At 41.3% G+C, this 22,513-nt stretch overlaps 1 protein-coding gene across 1 annotated transcript in view; it reads right to left on the minus strand.

Annotated features, from left to right (window-relative positions):
• Positions 1–22,513, minus strand: part of rasgrf2b (Ras protein-specific guanine nucleotide-releasing factor 2b) — a 265,513-nt gene that overhangs the window by 29,267 nt on the left and 213,733 nt on the right. The window contains exon 18 of the mRNA XM_041185342.1: positions 19,913–20,021. Within this exon, the coding sequence (XP_041041276.1) occupies positions 19,913–20,021 (109 nt within the window). The remainder of the gene's footprint in view (positions 1–19,912; positions 20,022–22,513) is intronic.

Genomic DNA, 22,513 nt, shown 5'->3' on the forward strand with positions numbered 1-22,513 from the left:
TTAAGTGCTCAAGGGAAAACTCTACAGCTGAATTCTTGCTTGGAAAGGTAACCTTAAGATGTAGGAGCAGAAGTAGGCCATTCGGCCCGCCCTTCAATGAGATTATGGCTGATCTGATAATCCACAACTCCACTTTCCTGCCCTTTCCCCATAGCCATTGATTCCCTTACTAATTAAAAACCTGTTCATCTCAGCCTTGAAAAAACTTAATGACCCAGCTTCTACAGTCCTCTGCAGTAAAGAATTCCACAGATTCACTACCCTCTGAGAGAAAAAATTCCTCCTCATTGAATCGGTGCCCCCTTACTCTGAGATGATGCCCTCTGGTCCTAGATTCTCCCACAAGGGGAAACAACCTCTCAGCATCTACTCTGTCTAGCCCCCTAAGAACCTTAGATGTTTCAATAAGGTCGCCTCTCATTCTTCTAAACTCCAATGAGTACAGGCCCAACCGACTCAACCTCACCTCATAAGAAGATTCCTCCATACCCGGGATCAACCTTGTGAACCTTCTCTGGACTGCCTCTAATGCCAGTATATCTTTCCTTAGATAAGGCGACCAAAACTGTTCACAGTATTCCAGGAACAAAAATAAAAACTACCTGGACAAACTCAGCAGGTCTGACAGCATCTGCGGAGAGGAATACAGTTAATGTTTCGAGTCCGAATGACTCTTCATCAGAACTAAGAAAAAAACAGAAGAGAGGTGAAAAGTAAGCTGGTTTAAGGGGGAGTGGGACAGGTAGAGCTGGATAATGAGCCAGTGATAGGTGGAGATAACCAAAAGATGTCATAAACAAAAGGACAAAGAGTTGTTGACGGCGGTGATATTATCTAAGGAATGTGATAATAGGTGACATTAAGGTAGAAAGCAGGATGAGCAAGGTACAGATAGCCCTAGTGGGGGTGGGGGGAAGGGATCGAAATAGGCTAAAAGGTAGAGATAAAACAACGGATGGAAATTCCCTCCTGTAAAAATAATGGAAATAGGTGGGAAAAGAAAAATCTATATAAATTATTGGAAAAAAGGGGGATCGGAAAGGGGTTGGGGATGGAAGAGAGAGCTCATGATCTAAAGTTGTTGAACTCAATATTCAGTCCGGAAGGCTGTAAAGTGCCTAGTCGGAACATGAGGTGCTGTTCCTCCAGTTTGCGTTGAGCTTCACTGGAACATTGCAGCAGGCCAAGGATGGACATGTGGGCATGAGAGCAGGGTGGTGTGTTGAAATAGCAAGCCACAGGCAGGTCTGGGTCCTGCTTGCGGACAGACCGAATGTGATCCACAAAGCGGTCACCCAGTCTGTGTTTGGTCTCTCCAATGTAGAGGAAACGGCATTGCAAGCAGCGAATGCAGTAGACTAAATTGAGGGAAGTGCAAGTGAAATGCTGCTTCACTTGAAAGGAGTGTTTAGGCCCTTGGACGGTGAGGAGGGGGGAAGTAAAGGGGCAGGTGTTATACCTTCTGTGGCTGCATGGGAAGGTGCCATGGGAGGGGGTTGATGTGTAGGGGGTGATGGAGGAGTGGACCAGGGTGTCCCAAAGGGAATGATCCCTGCGGAATGCCATTGGGTGGGTGAAGGGAAATTGTGTTTGGTGGTGGCATCATGCTGGAGTTGGCGGAAATGGCAGAAGATGATCCTTTGAATGCGGAAGCTGGTGGGGTGCTTAAGTGAGGACAAGGGAGACCCTATCATGGTTCTGGGAGGGAGAGGAAGGTGTGAGGGCAGATGCGTGGGAGATGGGCCGGACACGGTTGAGGGCCCTGTCAACGACCGTGGGTGGAAAACCTCAGTTAAGGAAGAAGGAAGACATGTCAGAGGAATTGTTTTTGAAAGTGGCATCATCGGAACAGATGCGACGGAGGCAAAAGAACTGAAAGAATGGGATGGAGTCCTTACAGGAAGTGGGGTGTGAGGAGCTGCAGTCAAGGTAGCTGTGGGAGTCGGTAGGCTTGTAATGAATATTGGTGGACAGTCTATCACCAGAAATTGAGACAGAGAGGTCAAGGAAGGGAAGGGAAGTGTCAAAGATGAACCATGTGAAAATTATGGAGGGGTGGAAATTGGAAGCAAAATTAATAAATTTTTCCAGATCCAGACGAGAGCATGAAGCAGCACCGAAGCAGTCATTGATGTACCGGAGAAAGAGTTGTGGGAGGGGGCCGGAGGAGGACTGGAACAAGGAATATTCCACATACCCCATAAAGAGACAGGCATAACTGGGGCCCATACGGGTACCCATAGCCACACCTTTTATTTGGAGGAATTTAAGGTGAAATTGTTCAGTGACAGAACAAGTTCAGCCAGACGGAGAAGAGTAGTGGTGGATGGGGATTGTTTGGGCCTCATATTTCACCTCATTTCTATTTTTCCTTAGTTCTGATGAAGAGTCATTCAACTCGAAACATTAACTATATTGCTCTCCGCAGATGCTGTCAGACCTGCTAAGTTTTTCCAGGTATTTTTGTTTCTGTTTTGGATTGCCAACATCCGCAGTTTTTTGCTTTTATCACAGTATTCTAGATGTGGTCTAACTTGTGCCTTGTATAGTTTTAGCAAGACTTCCCTATTTTTATACTCCATTCCCTTTGAAATAAAGGCCAACATTCCATTTGCCTTACCTATTACCTGCTGAACTTGTATGCTAGCTTTTTGGGATTCATGCACGAGGACCCCCAAATCCCTCTGTGCTGCAGCTTTCTTCAGCCTTTCTCCATTTAAATAATATTCAGCTCCTCTATTCTTCCTGCCAAAGTATTTTCCTACAGTATATTCCATCTGCCATGTTTTGCCCACTCACTTAACCTGTCTACATCCTTCTGTAGACTCCTTGTGTCATCCTCACCACTTGCCTTCCCACCTATTTTTGTGTCATCCGCAAACTTGGTGATAGTACATTCATGTCCCTCATCCAAGTCATTAATATATATTGTAAATAATTGTGGCTCCAGCATTGATCCCTGTGGCACTCCACTGGTTACAGGTTGCCATCTTGAAAATGCCCCCTCGTATCCCAACTCTCTGTCTTTTATTGGTTAGCCAGTCCTCTATCCATGCTAATATACTACCCCCAGCACCATAGGCTCTTATCTTACTAAGTAGCCTTATGTGTAGTACCTTATGTGTAGTGTCTTTTGGAAATTCAAATATATTACATCTACTGGTTTCCCTTTATCTATCCTGCTTGTTACCTCCTCAAAGAATTCTAATAAATTTACTTTATTTTTAGTATATGTTCGCAAATTTACTGTATTACTGTTGTTGAACAAAAGAATGTAATAATATTTGGAGATTCTTAAAGCTGCACAACATATTATGGGCATACCTTTCTATTTTTAGGTTTTGAAGGAGTACCAGAAAGGACATGACAGGCAAGTGTATCTGCTTTTACCATCTTTACAGGGTCAAGCTATTCTTTCTGGACATGGCCAAAGATTGGATTTCATGATTTTCAACTAAAGGTACGCACACTTCACACCTCTTGCATTACAAGGATGACTCTATCAGTGGCCATATAAGTTACAGTTGCAATGAACTTTTGTGCAGAAGACTCTTTCTAAGCTAGTATGCAGTATTCCTATTGTGTTTCTCAAGCTTGGATCAATTAATGCAGGTCACTGATGCACTGTTTGCCAGGGACAACGAATTGAAATGCAATAAGCAACAAAAAAGACTGCTATTCCTCAAACTTTAGGTGTGAATTCCCACTAAACTGGCAGCTCCCATGGTTCTTTCAACTTCCAGCAGTCAGGGGTGCAAACAGCATTGAACAACCACAAAGCATGTGGGGATGGCTGCTCAGAGTCCAAGGACATGGAGTACAGTTGTTGCTTACAAAACCAATGTGTAACACAAGGACAAGAGCAGAGGACACCTGTGTCTTACTTGACCATCCAGCTTACACCCTCAAGCCTGTAGGGTCAGGGCAGGGATACAGTAAAACTCACCCAATATTGTCAGAGACACAAAAATTGAAAGATCAATAATAATATCATGGTCCTTGATAAAAATGAGTGATTGGATATGTATATAGCTACTAAAAATGATTCAGAAGGATTGGTCTTCCAAACACAAGATGGAAGGATTAGAGACCCTAGGCAATGAGTAAGCCCAACCTGATTTATATTGACAGACCTTATACCCCGTAGTGAATGTGAAATTGTAACGACCAACATTCAATGTAAACTATTTGAACATGTTCGTTCACACAAAGTCTAACTAATTATAAATAGGTATGAGAGGGATACATTTTACAAATCCGTTCTTCCAGCTGGCAGCCCCAGCAGTCAGAACATATATTAGGAGTTCAGCTGCCTGTTACCAGACAATAATTTACCACCTATTTAAATTAATGCACACACAAATTTCTGATAAAGTCTGGTGACAAATAATGTTTTCTGTCTCCATCATGGACTTTTAAAAATTACCCACCAGCTGCACCTGTAATTACAAAACCATAGAAATTTAATTCCCATGGAATTGGTTTTTGCAGTTTAATGCTCTCTGTGGTAGAAAAATTTATATAACAAAAAAAAATCAAATCAACCACAGCAACCTTTGCCCAGAGGCAGGATGTTACCTAATAATCAGGAATGTACTTGTCTCCATTAGACTGAGTAGAGCAAAGCAGAATTTAATCGCATGACCCTGGTTTTATTTTCTCGCCTGGCTTTAACCACAAGTATGGTCAAATTATAACTTAAGACAACAGTAACAAGGTCATTAATAAAATTATTCTGCTTTCATAACAAAATCCAACCAATATCATACAGTACAATTCCACCCCTCTCCCAAGAGAAATCCTGGAGCTGCTGTCAATGGTGTGAATCATAGATAACTATAAGCATCAGAGTAATGTCTACAGGTTACCTAGTATATACAGAGCACACTCTGCTACAGACCCAGATCCTGACATGCTGCTGTCACAAAGAAAATCACCAGAGTGCATGTGACACGATAACATTTGTTTTTAAAAAGGGCATAGAATTATCCAAATGCCAGGCCTGATTTGACAGCTGATTGGCATGTATAGAAACAGGGACACCACTATGGTCATTGTAATTTTCACCATTTACTATCATGCCTGCTATGCTTTTAGAAACTTAATGTACAGTTGCAAACTATTTGTATGAATTATTTTTTACATAACAAAAATGATTGCGCATCAAAAGTACTCCATTGGCTGCAAAGCGTTTTGGGAGATATTGTGGTTGTAAAAGCCAATACATAGTTATACATTGTGATAGATTTTAAAAATCAATCGATCTTTCTTTCTCTATCCAGTTGTGCAATGAGTTCCAATCGGTCATTCTAATCTACCTGGTGATTTGGCCACTAGGCTGCTGCATTTTTAAAATTATTTTTTATTCTTTCATGAGATGTGGGCATCACTGGCTAGGCCAGCCTTCATTGCCCATGCCTAATTACCCTTGAGAAGGTGGTAGCGAGCCACCTTCTTGAACCACTGCAGTGCATTTGGTGTAGATACAGCTACAGTGCCATTAGAAAGGGAGTTCCAGGATTTTGACACAGTGACAGTGAAGGAACGGCAATATAGTTCCAAGTCAGGATGCTGTAAGGCTTGGAGGGGAACCTGCAGGTGTTCTCAAGCATCCCCTGTCCTTGTCCTTCTAGTTGGTAGAGGCCACAGGTTTGGAAGGTGCTGTCGAAGCTGCATTTGTGAGTTGCTACAGTGCATCTTGTAGGTGCTACACACTGCTGTCACTGTGCTTCAGTGATGTAGGGAGTAGATGTTATAGTTGGTGAATGGGGTGCCAAACAAGTGGGCTGCTTTGTCTTGGATGATGTCTAGCTTCTCGAGTATTGTTGAAGCTGTACTCATCCAGGCAAGTGGGGAGTATTCCATCACACTCCTGACTTGTGCCTTGTAGATAGTGGACAGGCTTTGGGGAGTCAGGGGGTGAGTTACTCACCACAGAATTCCCAACCTCTTGTAGCCATAGTATTTATATGGCTCGTCCAGTTCAGTTTCTAGTCAATGGTAACACCCAGGATGTTGATAGTCGGGGATTCAGTGATGGTAACACCATTGAATGTCAATAGGAAATGGTTAGATTCTCTCTTGTTGAAGATGGTCATTGCCTGGCACTAGTTATGCGGGTAGATTGGAGAGGTTGGGACTCTTTTCCTTGGAGAAAACAAGGTTGAGAGAAGAGTTGATAGAGGTATTCAAGATCCTGAAGCATATGGACAGGCTAACTAGTGAGAAACTGTTCCCACTCAAGAGAACATTAAGAACAAGAGAGCATGGATTCAAAATAATTGGCAAAAAGAGTAAATATGATGTGAGGAAAGATTTTTCACCCAGACGGTGGATAGAGTCTGGAACAAACTTCCTGAAAGGGTCGTGGAAGCAGATTCGATCAAGGTATTCAACAGGGAATTGGATTGCTACCTGAAAAGAGAGAATGTGCAAGATTACAGGGATAAGGCAGGGGAGTGGGACTAGGTGGCATTCTCTTTCGGAGAGCCAGTGCATACTCAATGGGCTAAATGGCCTCCTTCTGCACTGTAAAGATATTGTGATACTGTGACTGTTATTTGCCACTTGTCAGCCCAATTGTGCATATTGTCCTGGTCTTGCTGCATATGGACATTTTCTGCTTCAGTCATCTGCATTGTTAATGTTGCAACATTATAAAATCTTTCTATTCTGGAACCAAACTTTTTTTTGGCAGAATTGACCAGGCACAATTCCTGAACCAGTTAACTGATCTCATCCAGGGCAACTGTAGAGGTGATACAATTGACCTCAGTGTCCTGGGGCTAAGGAGGAGAAAAATATCCCATGCAGGAATGTCCTCTTTGTATTGAATATAACTCTATATTAAACATACACAAATAACCGGTTTCCTAATTCTGTTAGGCCAAATGTACGGAAGGAATCTGTAAATAGATCAAGCCTGATTGTCACTAGAATAGAACTTTGATCCGAATTACACTTCTGGGGTTGTCCCTCTCCCGTTTAAGTCTGCCATTGTTTCCTCTAGTCTCAAAAAAATCAATCACTGGCCCCACCATCCTTGCAAACTACCACCATCTCCAGCTTAGCACTCCAAAGTCCTTGAATATGTAGGCATCTCCCAAATTCATGTCCATCTTTCCCAGAACTCCATGTATGAATCCCTCCAATCAACTTTCCATCCCTGCCACAGTACAAAGACTGTCCTTATGAAAGATACAAATGACATCCCTAAGTGACTGTCACAAAGGTAAACTATCACTCCTCATCCTTCTTGACCTGTGTGCAGCCTTTGATATTGTTGACTACATCATCCTCCTCTTATGTGTCTACCCTGTCATCCAGCTAGATGGACCTGCTCTCACCTGGTTTCATTCCTATCGATCCAATTGTAGCCAGAATATGACCTGCAACGGCTGCACTTCCTGCTCCTGCACTGCTACCTTTGGTGTCCCCCAAGGATACATATTTGCCTATCACCTATTCTTATCTACATACTGTTCCTAAGTGACATCATCTGACAACATAGGCAGAATTTTCCTCTTGTCGGGCAGGTGTGCGCCTGACCCGAACGAGCGTAAAATGACTCACGATGACGTTGGGTGAGATCCCGGATGTCATCGCGCACTCGCATGATATTTCGATCAGCGGGCATACTGTTGATTCCTGCACGCGCCCACCAGCAATTAACAGGCCTAATAAGACCATTAAAGATCTAACTGAATTAAATTACTCACTGCCCATCCAATCCTACAGTTTGACCTTTGGATTTTTTACGAAACCTCATCCATGGGCGGGATGAGGTTTCAATCTGCCATTAAAAAAAAAATGTTCAAACTAATTTCTATCAAGTCCCTGCTCATGTGCACAGAGCTGCCTCAGGGAGCTGCAGGGTGACAGAGTCACATGAGGGGACATGTTTTTTAACGTTTTAAAATTCTTTATTTTTAATTTTAAAAAATCTGCATCTTCCTGAGGCAATTCTGTGCAGGAAGCTTTTCCTGTACAGGCCTGCGCACATGAGCAAAGTTCCCCGCTCGCCCTCCTCCCACCACCCCCACAGGCAGCTCTCAGCGCTGCAGCATGTGTTTCACGCTGGGTGGACCTTAATTGGCCTGCCAGCGTGAAATCGTGTTCGCAGCCCGATCGCAAGCGTCTGTCGGCTTCCCGACTGCTCCCGCTCGCCCCCACCAAGCCTGCCCAACGAGCACAATATTCTAACCATAGCATCAGTTTTCGCTAACAACACACATCTCTACTTCACCCCACTGCTCTCAACTTCTCCAATATTGCTAAATACCAGACTGCTTGTCAAACATCTAGTACTGGATAAGTAGAAATTTCCTCCAATTAATTGCTGGGAAGACTGAGGCAATTGTCTTCAGTTCCCGTTCCACGCTCCATTCCCCAAGTACAGCCTTCATCCCACCCCTTGCAACTGCCTGAGACTGAACCAAACTGCTCACAACCTTACATAATAAAAGCAAGATGCTGGAGGTCTGAAATAAAACCGAAAGTGCTGGAAAAGCTGGAAAAGGTCTGGCAGCACCTGTGGAGAAACAGAGTTAATGAGCAGAAACTTTCGCTCGGTGGGCAGGGGCATACCTGACCCGCTCGAGCGTGAAATGAAGCTCGTTGATGTCAGGCTAGTGTGCCGACGTCAGCATGCAGTCGCATGATAGCTTGGTCAGCGGGCGTGCACCGGAGCCAGCATCGTGACTGCCGACAATTAAAAGGCCACTCCAGGCCATTAGGTTATCAATTAACTTAAATTTTTCGCTGCCCATCCAACCTAATGGTTGGCAGGCAGGCGAAAAGGCCAAGCGGCCTTTGCATTTTTTTGGAAACCTCATCCCACCCGTGGATGAGGTTTCCAAAGCAAATAAAAATAAAAACTTTAATTTTTCATTAATAACGTCCCTGCTCATGTGACATGTAATTTTTTTATATCTCTTCATCTCCCTGAGGCACAGAGCTGCCTAAGGGATATTATTCAGTGCTCACTCACACGCATGCGCAAAGTTTGTGCTCGGCCGGCTCCCACTCCTCCCCCCTCCTGCACGGGCAGCGCTCGCTGCTGCTCGCGTTTCACGGTGGGCAGGACTTAACTGGCCAGCCCGTGTGAAATTGCAGTGAGGTGTCGATCGTAGGTGGAGGTCGGCTTCCCATAGGAACATAGAAACTAGGAGCAGGAGTAGACCATTCCGCCCTTCGAGCCTGCTCCGCCATTCAATATGATCATGGCTGATATTCTATCTCAACACCATATTTCTGCTTTCTCCCCATTCCCTTTGATGCCCCTAATATCCAAAAACGTATCAATTTCTTTCAGTGACCCGGCCTCCACAGCCTTCTGTGGCAGAATGTTCCACAGGTTGACCACCCTCTGAGTGTAGAATTCTTTCTACACCTCAGTTCTAAATGGCCTACCCCGTATTCTGAGACTATGGCCCCTGGTTCTAGACTTCCCAACCAGGGGAAACATCCACCCTGCATCCAGTATGTCTAGCCCTGTTAGAGTTTTATACAATTCAATCAGATCCCCTCTCATTCTTCTAAACTCTAGTGAGTACAGGCCCAGTTGAACCAATATCTCTTCATACAACAGTCCTGCCATCCCCGCTATCAGCCTAGTGAACCTTCACTGCACTCCCTCGATGGCAAGGATATCCCTTCTTAGGTAGGGAGACCAAAACTGCACGCAATACTCCAGGTGTGGTCTCACCAAGGCCCTGTATAATTGCAGAAGGACATCGCTAGTTCTGAACTCAAATCCTCTTGCAATGAAGGCCAACATACCATTTGCCTTCCTAATTGTTTGCTGCACCTGGTTATTCACTTTCATTGACTGGTGTACAAGGACACCCAGATCCCTTTGTACATCCACATTTCCCAATATATCACCATTTAAATAATACTCTGCCTTTCTGTTTTTCACACAGAAGTGTATAATGCCATATTTATCCATGTAATACTGCATCTGTCATGTGTTTGCCCACACACACAACTTGTCTAAATCACCCTGAAGCCTCCTTGCAATCTCCTCACAACTCACAACCCCGCCCAGTTTTGTATCATCAGCAAACTTGGAAATATTGCATTTAGTCCCCTCATCCAAGCCGTTTATATACATCGTGAATTGCTGGGGCCCAAGCACTGATCCCTACAGTGCACCACTAGTCACTGCCTGCCACCCGGAAAAAGACCCATTTATTCCCACTTTCTGTTTCTGGTCTGTCAACCAATTCTCAATCCGTGCAAGTATATTACCCCTAATCCCATGTGCTTTAATTTTGCTCACTAGCTTCTTAAGTGGGGCCTTACCAAAACCTTCTTGAAATCCAAATACACCACATCTACTGGTTCTCCCTTATCTATTCGACTAGTTACATCCTCAAAATAACTCCAGTAGATTGTTTAAGCAAGATTTCCCTTTCATAAACCTATGCTGACTTTGTCTAATCCCGTTAATACTTTCCAAGTGTTCTACTACCACATCTTTTATAATAGACACTAGCATTTTCCCCACTACTAATGTTAGGCTAACTGGTCTGTAATTTTCTGTTTTTTCCTCTCCCTCCTTTTTTAAATAGTGGGGTTACATTTGCCACCCTCCAATCTGTAGGAACTGTTCCAGAGTCTATGGAATTTTGGAAGATGATCACCAATGCATCCAATATTTCCAAGGCCACTTCCTTTAGTACTGGGATGTAGACCATGAGGCCCTGGGGATTTTTCAGCCTTTAACCCCATGAATTTCTCTTGCACAATTTTTTTACGAATATTCATTTTCTTCAATTTCTCCCTCTCACTAGACTCTTGGTTTCCTAACATTTCTGGAAAATTATTTGTGTCCTCTTTTGTGAAGACAGAGCCAAAATATGTGCTCAATTCTTCTACCATTTCTTTGTTCCCCATTATAATTTCCCCTGTTTCTGACTGTAAGGGACCTACATTTGTCTTTGCTAATCTTTTTCTCTTCACATATTTATAGAAGCTTGTACAATCAGTTATAATGTTCCCTGCAAGTTTACTCCCATACTCCATTTTCCCCTTCTTGATCAATCTTTTTGTCCACTTTTGCTGAATTCTAAACTGCTCCCAATCCTCAGGCTTGCTGCTTTTTCTGGCAATTTTATATGTCTCCTCTTTGGATCTAATACTATCCCTAACTTCTTTTGTAAGCCATGGTTGAGCCACCTTTCCTGTTTTATTTTTGTGCCAGGCAGGAATGAATAATTGTTGTAATTCATGCATACATTCCTTAAATATTAGCCATTGCCTATCCACTGTCAACCTTTTTAGTAAGGTTCCCTAATCCATCATTGCCAACTCATGCCTCACATCCTCATAATTCCCTTTATTTAGTTTCAGGACCCTAGTTTCGTATTCAACTGCTTCACTCTCCATCCTAATGAACAATTCTATCATTTTATGGTCAATCTTCCCCAAGGGACCTCGCACAAAAAGTTGTTAAGTAATCATTTCTCATTGCACAATACCCATTCTAGGATAGCCTGCTCTCTAGTTGGTTCCTCAACTTATTGGTCTAAAAAACCATCATGTACATCCTCCAGGAAATCCTCCTCCACGGTATTATTGCTAGTTTGGTTTGTCCGATCTATATGGAGATTAAAGTCACCCATGATTACAGTTGTAACTTTGTTGCATTTGTCTCTAATTTTCTGTTTAATGCCTTCCCTTACATCTCCATTACTGTTTTGGGGCCTATAGGCAACCCCCACCAATGTTTTATGCCCCTTGGTGTTTCTTATCTCCACCCAAACAGATTCCACATCATGATTTTCCAAGCCAATATCCTTCCTCATTATTGCATTGATTTCCTCCTTTACTAACAATGCTCCATAACCTCCTTTCCCTATCTGTCTGCCCTTCCTAAATATTGCATACCCCTAGATGTTCAGTTCCCATCCTTGGTCACCTTGCAGCCATGTCTCTGTAACTGCAACTATATCATAACCGTTTACATCTATTGCACTGTTAATTCACCTATCTTGTTGCGAATGCTCCACGCATTATGATACAATGCCTTTAGACTTGTCTTTTTAACCTTGTTAGTCGTCTTAGCTTTATTTTGCACTATGACCCCATTTGTTTTTCGCCCTTGCTTTTTCTGCCTTCCACTTTTGCTTCTTACTTCTCCGTCTTTTGTTTCTATCCCTGTTTCACCCTCCTCTGTCTCCCTGCTGAGGTTCCCATCCCCTTTCCCGACTGCCCCCACCCACTCCTGCCGAGCCGTCTTGCCAAGGGCAAAATTGTGCCTAGTGTTTGGAATCCAATAAGACTTTTCTGCAGTTTCAAAGAAGAGTAATATGGGACTTGAAACGTTAACTCTGTTCTTCTCTCCACAGATGCTGCCAGACCTGCTGAGTTTTTCCAGCACTTTCTATGTTCACAACCTTGGTGTTCTATTTGACTCTGAGATGAGTTTCTGACCACATATTTGCACCATCACTAAGATTGTCTATTTCTACCTCTGTAACATGGCCTGATTTTGCCCCTGTCTCAGCTTAACTGCTGCTGAATCCCTCATTCATGCCTGCATTGCGAATGTCTACTTCATGGTTCATGTTAATATTTTAGAGGTAATATTTAGTTCCGGGAAGATTAAAGTTGGAAAGGTAAGGTAAGTAAAATGTTGGGCTTCAGGGAATATATCAAGAAATTGCAATTCAAAAGGTGACCCGTGTTTGTTTAACAAAGTCAGAAGAGATAGAGCTAAAAACAGCAAGTCGGCTTATTTAGCCAAAGAACTGGAGACATGATGTCTGCAATGCTTCCAAGAACAAGGGAAGGTGAGAGATGCTTTTGCTTTGAGCGTTAGGGCTAAGTTAGTTTTAAAGTATGTTGTTGAACTCTGAAAGGCTGTAAAACCCATTTCCTTCATCAGATCAAAGAAGAAATTGTAAATGAGGGATAATTAATCTAAAGGTCAGTTTGAGGACAGCCCTAAACAGACTACATAGTTATGCAGATGGATGAAGCTTAGGAAGATTTTCTAGTTTCAGTTTATCTGGGTATTTGCTGAGAGAATTAGTTGCAGTTTAGACATCATGTGGTTTGCAGTTCACTGAGAGAAGATAGCCAAATAAATGACAGTTAAATAGACCTGCAATGTGAGTAGAGTAAAAAAAAAATAACTTCATCATTGACCATGTGGAATGCAGTGAGCTTAATCTCAGTTTGAATTTTGTGAGGGGACAAAAACTGGAAGATTGCATAGTTTGAAACTAGGGGAAGAATCTACAGTGGTCCTCCACAGAGTTTTGTGCCAAAGAAAGCAACAAACGGATTAGCTTGGAAGCACTGGAAAAGTAACCAGAACAAGGGATTGCGGCATCCACAGTCAAAAGATGCTAAATGAAAGTTTTTTCTCTGAGAATAGCTGGAGCCGAGGAAAATTCTCTAGAGGACTGTGGCATACTTAATACGTGGTCCGTTCAGAAGTAAATAACTTTAAGATTGATGTGTCTTAGAAAGAGAATTCTTAGGAGAAGTAAGAAGTAAACCTAAGTGTATAACATACATAGTTGAAAACCATATTGTTAAGTTAATAGTGCTTGTTTTGTTTGAGTCTTTTATATACAAGAAAGTTTCTCTTTAAAAATACAGTGAAATCTTGTGGCTAAAACAAGGTGTTTGGATTTCTTTTTAAACATTAACGGTCTCTAATTGGATCATACCAATAGACTTAAATATTCCAATGCATTCCTGGCTGGTCTCCCACTTGGCACCCTCTGTAAACTTGAGGTCATTCAAAACTCTGCTGTCAGTCTCCTAACTCGCATCAAATCCAGTTCACAGAGCTCCCATGTATTCATTGACCTACATTGGCTCCCAGACAAGAAGAATCTTGATTTTAAAATTCACATCTTGTTTTCAAATCCCTCCATGCCCCTTCCCACCTCTGCAAACCCCTCCAACCTCATAACCCTCAGAGATATTTACACTCAACTAATTCTGGCCTCATAAGCATCCCCAATTTTAATTGCTCCAGCATTAGTGGCCATGCCTTCAGTTGCCTAGGCCCTAAGCTCTGGAATTCCCCCTCTACATTTCTCTGCCTCTCCACCTCGCATTCCTGCTTTAATATGCTCCTTAAAACCTACCATTTTGACCAAGCTTTTGGTCATCTGACCTAATATCTCCTTATGTGGCTCAGTGTCATAGGAACATGCGAAATAGGAGCAGAAGCAGGCCATTCAGCCCCTCAAGCCTGCTCCACCATTCAATAAGACCATGGCTGATCTGTTTGTGTTTTGAATTCCACATTTCCATCTAACCCCGATAACCTTTGATTCTCTTGCCTAATAAGAATCTATCTACCTCTGACTTAAAAACATTCAGGGACCCTGCTTCCACTGCCTTCTGAGGCAGAGAATTCCAAAGTCACACAACCCTCGGAGAAAAAATTTCTCCTCATCTCTGTCCTAAAAGGGCAACCCCTAATTTTAAAACAGTGCCCCCTAGTTTGGACTCACCCACAAAAGGAAACATCCTTTATAGCATTCAAGATCTTATATACCTCAATCAAGACACCCCTCACTCTTCTAAATTCCAGTGGAAACAAACCCAGTCTGTCCAACCTTTCCTCATAAGATAACCTGTCATGTTTTATAATACTCCCATGTTGTGCCTTGGGAAGTTTCATCAGGTTAAAAATGTTTTTTAAATACAAGTTGTTATTGGTGTTGTTGTTAGGGGAGTAATGCCAATAAAGTAGTGAGGTTATGTTGCCCTAATTCAGAAAGAGACACTTTCCCTACCCGTACCGTAGCAATAAATGCTGGCCCAGCCAGCGAAGCCCACATCCCGTGAATGAATAAAAACCATTCCATGAGAGCATCATGTTAATAATACTGATCAAGCCATCTAGATGTAACCATCACCAAAACAAAGTTCTCACTGGCTGTAAAAACAAATGCTACCAAAAGATGGCACTCTGATGCTGACATTAAACTAACATATTCTTACAACTCCCTGTTAAATTCCAAACATCATAACAAATTTGAAACATTGCTGATATTTTTCACCACCTAGGGTTTTGCATCGTGCAACAGATTTTCACAAAGCGCAACATTCCAAGCAATAAATAAATTACATCATTGACTTTTCAGAGTGACCTGAAAGATTTGTCTCATGATTTTTCTTTTGTGTCTCACTTCCAACTCTCCTCTGCCTCATCGCTTTAACTCACACATGCTAGGATACAGTCCTGTGGCTGACACTGCTCTCCAGCAATCACTGGCAGGTTATTTGATGCTTCATCAAAGCTCAGTGTTCTGATGAAGGGCCTATGTCCAAAGCTTTACATAGTCTTTCTCTTTACAGACGTGGGCAGGCCTGCTGTGCTTTTCCATCAATTTTCTTAATTTATTTCCAACTTCCACCAACTGCCTTTTTTTTAAACCATCCTGCTTTATATGTCTCAGTTCTACACTGGCTGGTACATTCACCAACCAAGATATCACAGGGCTTTGAGGCCAATACAAGATATCGAACTTTTGCAGCACAAAGGAAGTCATTTGTGTCCATTGTGTCTGTGTCACCTGAGAAAGAGCAATCCAGCCGAATCCCACTTGGCAGTTCTTTGTCCGTAGCTGTGTACTGCACTTTAAGTGCATATCCAAGCATTTTTTACAAGCGATGAGGCTTTCTAGCTCCACTAGTTTTCAGGCAGAATGTTTTGGACTCCCACCACCCTCTGGGTAAAAATTTCTTCTCAACACCCCTCTAATTCTTACACCAATTACTTTAAATTTATACCCCCTGGTTATTGACTTCTCTGTTAAAGGGCATAATATCTTCCTAGCCATTCTATCTTGATGCCTCATAATTTATAATGCCTCAATTAAATCTTTTCTCAGCATCGCTGTACCAAAGAGAACAACCCCAGCCTATCCAACCCTTCCTCATAGTTAGTATTCTCCATTCCTGGCGATATCTTCGTAAATCTCCTCTGTACTCTCGCCAATCACATTCTTGCTGTAACATGATGACTGGGACTGGACAACTATTGCCTAAAGTATGGGAAGCCATTGATTTCTAATCGAATGGCTATTACATATGCTCGATTCCTAGGCATGGACTTTTGTAACTCTTAAGATTATTAATAATTCATTAGCATTCGACCCATGCATGCCAGCCTTTAAAAAGCAGCTCTGTCATCCAAGATTTAAAGAGGATAAATGGCAAGTAACATGTCAGAGGCTATGATTTGCTCAGTTCAACGTTTTACATGCACTCACCCAAAAATACTGCTAGCCTTATTTCATACACATTATAACTAAAAGTAAAGGCACTAGGTATGTTGGTCTCTGTGAAGAAGGAAAATGCTTTAGAAACTGTAAACTCTGTCGCTCATAAGATTAATGCATATTTTCAGTTTACTGGATGTTATTTGTTTCTATGGCTTTTTGTAAGATCATTTTCATGTGACAGACAACATCAAAATCTATCCCATCATTAGATTCAGTCATTACAACCATATTTTTTTTCAAACCTTAATTTCTTTATAATCTAACTGCACCACAACAATGAGAAAAGTTGAGAGTACAGAAGCACCACAAGGTATTGTCAAATTGTCAAAAATATTTCCACGCTCACAGAGCAGACCTGACATATTTGCCCTAAAATTTCAGGCAATTACAATTTTCTAGTGTGCAAGCGGCTGTCAAACTCCTGTTCCAACAAACCAACTTCTAATTAATCTGATTCAGTCAGAGACTTGGCTAGCATTCTAGAATAAGAAAACAATCCCTGGAGAATTTTAATACAGTATAGATACCACCTCACTCCATCTCTTATGTTTCAATCATTAGAATAGATAAGGCAAAGAGACTTCAAATACTGTAAGGCTGGGAAAAATGCATAATTTATGTAGAATGTTATCCATCGGTCAATTGAAGCTCGTACATACATCTAAAATGCATTATTAAACAACTAGTTCCTACTGCTGACATTAATTTTGAGATCAGGAACTGCGAGGTGTACACGGAAGCATTTTTACTCTAATGACCTAATTACTCTGCACTTTCTGTGTCAATGTAGACACTTTAGTGCAATATTTGCAGTGTGACTGACAAGTGAACCTGCCAAACTGACCATTCTGATTTTGGGTTATTCCCAAAAATCTTAAGTTGTCTTTTCTCTTTATTGAGGAAACTGTATTTCTGCAGCATTTTCTGGTTTTGTAATGTAGTAATGCTATTTTATTTGTATTCTACGTGACACAGTTACATGATTTAGTCTCCATGGTCCAGACCAGAGTACAGGTTCACTGGGGCTGAAATTGGCCATGGTAGGCAGTGAGGGGCTGGGGTGGTAACACAAAACAGGCAATTTATATTTCACTTTCATAACAGTTCCAACTTTGTAGTGCAAGTGGCATTCAGTAGGTATTCATCATCATCATGTGTGTTGTGCTCGAAGGCATGTCCTTGGCTCGTTGCCTACTGACACTTTATCTTGAGCCATTTTCTTGACAGTTTTTGTCAGTGGTGGTTTTTCATTGCTTTCCACTCTCACGGGCCAGGCGAGGAAGCAAGTTCCAAGTCTACTCAGCCAGAATTGGAGTCAAACCCATGCTGTTGGCATTATTCTGAACCATACACTAGCTATCAAGCCATTTGAACTAACTGGAACCCTACATGGTATGGATTATAGGACTTGGATAAAGAGCTTTTGTGCCCATTTTCAGCCAAATATTTACTATTGGCACAACTAGTATCAATGACCAGGGCATACTAAAATTAAAATAGGGTTCTCCAAGAAGTGCAGGATCCTAATATGAATATGATCATTTAAATAGTTTTGGCTTCTACTCTGCATGATGATGCAGAAGCCAGATATAATATGGTGGTCAATACATTTCTGGCTTGAAATGACCATGCACTTTCTGCACGATACTGGAGGGTTAGGTGCCTGTTTAGTACCCAAAAAGTAGGCACGGCGTGATCAAAGTTCTAGACCCTAGTTGTTGTCCAATACTTTGTTTCAGCAGTTTTAAGAATCAGACATTTTTGGCTGTTATGGAGTCACCAGAAATCATACTTCTCCCTCTACCTGAACCTTCTCTTCAATTCTTGGGATGAAAGGAAGTGGCAGGGTACAAGCAAAGCATGCAGAAACATTCTATCCCAAGAAATAACAGACAACAAAGGGACTATAGGCATCATCAGACCTATCTTGGCGTAATATCATCCATTAAAGTTGAATATGGACAATCAGTTGTCACTCCATGGAATATTGCCTTTTTCAGCAGACAGATTATTTGCAACCTTAGTTGATACTAGGTAGCAAACATTTTCTTAAGCAATAAAGTGAATGCTGTGTTAGGAATTGTGACTGTTAACTGGATCAATAAAATATTCACGATAGGAAAGATTGGAGAATATATCTTACTGGAAAACTAAAATGAAACCAGGAAAAGTTGAGATTCCATAGGGCTCTGATTCTTAGTGTATGGCCAGAGCAACCAAAGATCCCAGTGAAGAGCTCTGCTACTGGATGACAGACTTAATTTTACTGTATATGGTGGATAAGTAAATGTGGAAGTAAAACAAGCACTTTTAGAAACTACCAGAGAGAACTTTTTGTAATGTATATTATTACTAGAAATGTGAAATGGTATACGCCTGAAGCAGACATCTCATTGAATTCACTTATCACTAACACATTGCAGATCAATTAATTTTATGGGGCTAAAGGCAATTCTGAAATAACTGTCCCTGCTGTAGACACTGAATTTTACTATTTTTATGCTAGTTTATCAGCATATTCTAGGAAAGAGGAATAAACTCAGTATGGATTATAAATGGCAACGACAAGCTTGACTTGAATCCCAAGGTACTGGGTTCAAGTCCCAATCCAGGGACAAAATTCTACACTGACACTCCAGCGCTGTACTACACTGTTGGAGATGCTATCTTTTAGATGAGACCTCTTTGGGTGGATGTAAAAGATCCCATTGAACTCTTTTGAAGAAGAGCAGTTGAGTTATCTCCAGTGTTCTGGCCAATATTTAGTCCTCAATCAACATCACAGCAAATGGATTATCGCATTGCTATTTATGGGAGTTTTCTGAGTGCAAATTGGCCGCCATGGTTCCTGCATTACAACAGTACAAGTACAAAAGTACTTCATTGGCTGTAAAGCATTTTGATGGTCAATGGCCATGAAAAGCAGCACATAAATCCAAGTCTTTCTTTCTTTATAACTTGAGTTATCCTTAATTGGCTCTGTTAACCCTGGGTAATCTCAGGCAAAAAATATTTCATTTAAGATTTAAATACCAATACATTGAGAGGTTTTTTGACATAGTCACACAATGAAAGAACAAACTTTGCAGCATATGCAGCAAAATTAGTTTGAGGTTGTGCTGGCTTTTTGAAATCTCTTGTATTGTGGCTGAGTTAAGGGAAACAATTCAGGAAATGGATCATAGTCAGCGTATTTACATATTTTCTTGGTGCTCCGGATGAGTTGGGCATGACCTGTCAGGAGTGTCGGGGTGGAATCAGGGAGCTGCTAGCTGCCCATGGCATACCTCAAACTACTTTCCACTCACACTTGTGTTCACCACTGTCAACTAAATGATTTTTGTGCTTTATTTTAATTGTACAAAAGTATTTTCACCAGGAGTACACAATTACCATGTTCACAGCTGAAATTAAACAGAGCTACTTGCATGAATCATTAGTCCAATGATCCATCACATTACAACTACGTTGGAGTAAGGAACATTTTAGGTTTTCATCAATCTCCATTGTACTTCACAGCAGAAAACAATTTATATACTTCACTCTTCAGGAACGTCAACACATTTTGTGGGAAATAGGTTCTTTACTTAAAGAGGGAATTCTTTGAATTTGTGTGGTATGTACTGTTCTAATGGTCTAAAATTCTGTACCTGAGAGTGCTTGGAAACCCAGTGTCGAAGGACATTCAAAACACGGTTTGTAGCTGCTCTACGTATTATAAATTCTTTGTCACACATGCGCTCTGAGTTGTTAAATCCTACAAAAAGGGAAAAAAAGGACAGTTTTAGTGTAACACAACAGAGCCATAAGTCATTGTTTTTTTAATGTATCAGTATCATGCCAGAAAAAAATCCCTCAGAAAAGTTTGGGTCCACTGTCAGCCTCTGACTAGCAGGAAGTAATAAGTGCTAGGTGAAGGAAACCAGTGGATTTGTGTGCCGTAACAATAAGATATCACTGTAAAGTCTCCCAAATTGACTATTCAAAGTCAACTTTGAGAGGGAAGAATGTAAATTAAAAATACAGATCAAGTATCCTTTATCCAAAAACCGAGCACATCCAAAAACGGAACTTTTTTTCAACGGACCCTAATGTGAGCCAACAGCCAACACAAACATCACCGACTGGACCCAACCTTTAGCAAGGGAAGTCTAGCTGTTTGCCTGCGCTGTTTTTTGTGCTTATTTAGTGCTTTTATTCCACCATGAACATGTCAAAAAGACCATCACATACCCTTATGGGTAATAGTGAGAAAAGGAAAAGGAAGCATAATTCGTCATCAATTGCTAAGAAAGTGGTGTTGTTGCAGAAGCTTGACCGTGGTGCATCTGTGAGGCAACTAAGTGAGGAGTATGGGGTGGGTATCACCACCATATATGATTTAAAGAAGCAGAAAAATCAATTGTTGAAATTTTATATTGAAAATGATTCACAAAAGTTAATGTAAAATAGAAAATCTTTGCATATGTCGAAAAATGATGAACATGAGTGTGTTATGATGGAATGGATTCATCAGCGCTGAAGTGAAAGGTTTCCACTGACTGAACCATTGATCATGTAGCAAGCCAAGATCTACCACGAAGAACTGAGGCTTAAAGGTGCATATGAATGCACGATAGATTAATTGCAGAAATTCAAGAATCATGGTATCAAGCTTTTGAAAGTTTGTGGTGATAAAGCATCTGAAGACCATGACACCACTGAAAAATAAGCTAATTTCTGACCAAGATTTTTCACTTGAACAAATTTACAATGCTGACGAAATGAGTCTGTACCGATGGTACGACCCAAGGAAAACGTTAGCAATGGCTGAGGAGAGTGTACCAACACATGTTAAGGATGCCAAGGATAGGCTGACTGTCCTTGACTGTACCAGTGTGGCTGGCACAACTGCAAGTTGGCTGTAATTGGGAAGGGCAAATGTCCCAGGTGCTTCAAGAGTATTCACATGTTACCTGTTCACTACTATGCTAATAAGTGAGCCCGGGTATCCAGGGACGTATTTTCTGATTGTCTAAGGCAGATAGATTTTCCATTTGATAAGCCCTATATATTTCTTCTGATGACATAATGGTCCAGAAATGTCAGAAAAAATAATGATGAATTCGCAACAGCCACCGTTACTAATGCAAAACCCCACCTCCCCCCCAGTTTGTGGTGAAGACTAGAAGTTATGACAAAAATTCCAATTCACCGCGAATTGCTGTACATTTTGCACCAAACAGCTTGCTATTAGCCTCACCAATACGACACAGATTGGAATCTCACTGCCAGGCTCTCAGTTGAAATTAATTGCACATTACCAAACTGCTGGATTTGCACTGTAAATGTGAATTTATCTTGCTGCTGCCATTAGGGTTGGTAATTGCTTTTGCAAGGTTCCAGGTAAAGAAATGATTTATGGTCCCACCATGAAGCTCAACATTGGAACCCCAGATAGGGACCAAATGTAGCTATAGAGCCTCACTCCATCAGCTAGTAAGTTGTTCCTCCAGGGTTTTTAAAATTTATTTTTATTATCTTGACAGTCATTTTATGCCAGTCATCATCGATACTCCTGTTAGTATCGGAGGGCAGCAATTTTCAGGATACAAAGCTGTTTTGACACTCCGAAATGAAGATTAGATAGATTCTGTACAGGAAGTAATTTTGGGATACAGTGCACAAGTCAGAATATACATGTCACTCGCCACTGCTGCCATTAATGTGTTATTAATTCCCAATGACCCAAACAAAACTGGGTTCTAACATTCTCCTCTTCTGCTTGTTCTTTAAAATTTTTTCTTACATTTCCTTGCTGTTTTTTTTTCTCTCTCTCTCTTAATCCACCTTCTATCTTTCCTGCGTTTTATTTTTCATTGAATCAAATCTGACTATAATTCACTCTATTTCCTTCTCTGTTGTTCTGTTTCTTTCTCTATGCTCAAGTTTCTTTCATTAAGGAGATTCTTCATTCACAAGGTCCCACATGCCTGTTAACATTGCCAAACCGTTATCAGTGCCCATTTCCAGGAAATTGCAGTGCAAATATTGTGCGATCTGAAGGATTTGGTAAAGAATCCCATTCACAGTGCTCACTGTGAGATGCACCATGCCAACAAATTAAGTACCATTCGTACAAGAATAGTGAGAAGTGTGTATACATGGTAGAATATTGGAGATCCTATACAAAATACTGTATCAAAAATGAATCTTGTGTAATATAGATTATTTTTCTATTATGTATTAGGGCTTGAAATTTCATGATATTT

The sequence above is a fragment of the Carcharodon carcharias genome, chromosome 4, assembly GCF_017639515.1.
Source record: "Carcharodon carcharias isolate sCarCar2 chromosome 4, sCarCar2.pri, whole genome shotgun sequence".
Classification (NCBI taxonomy): Eukaryota; Metazoa; Chordata; class Chondrichthyes; order Lamniformes; family Lamnidae; genus Carcharodon; species Carcharodon carcharias.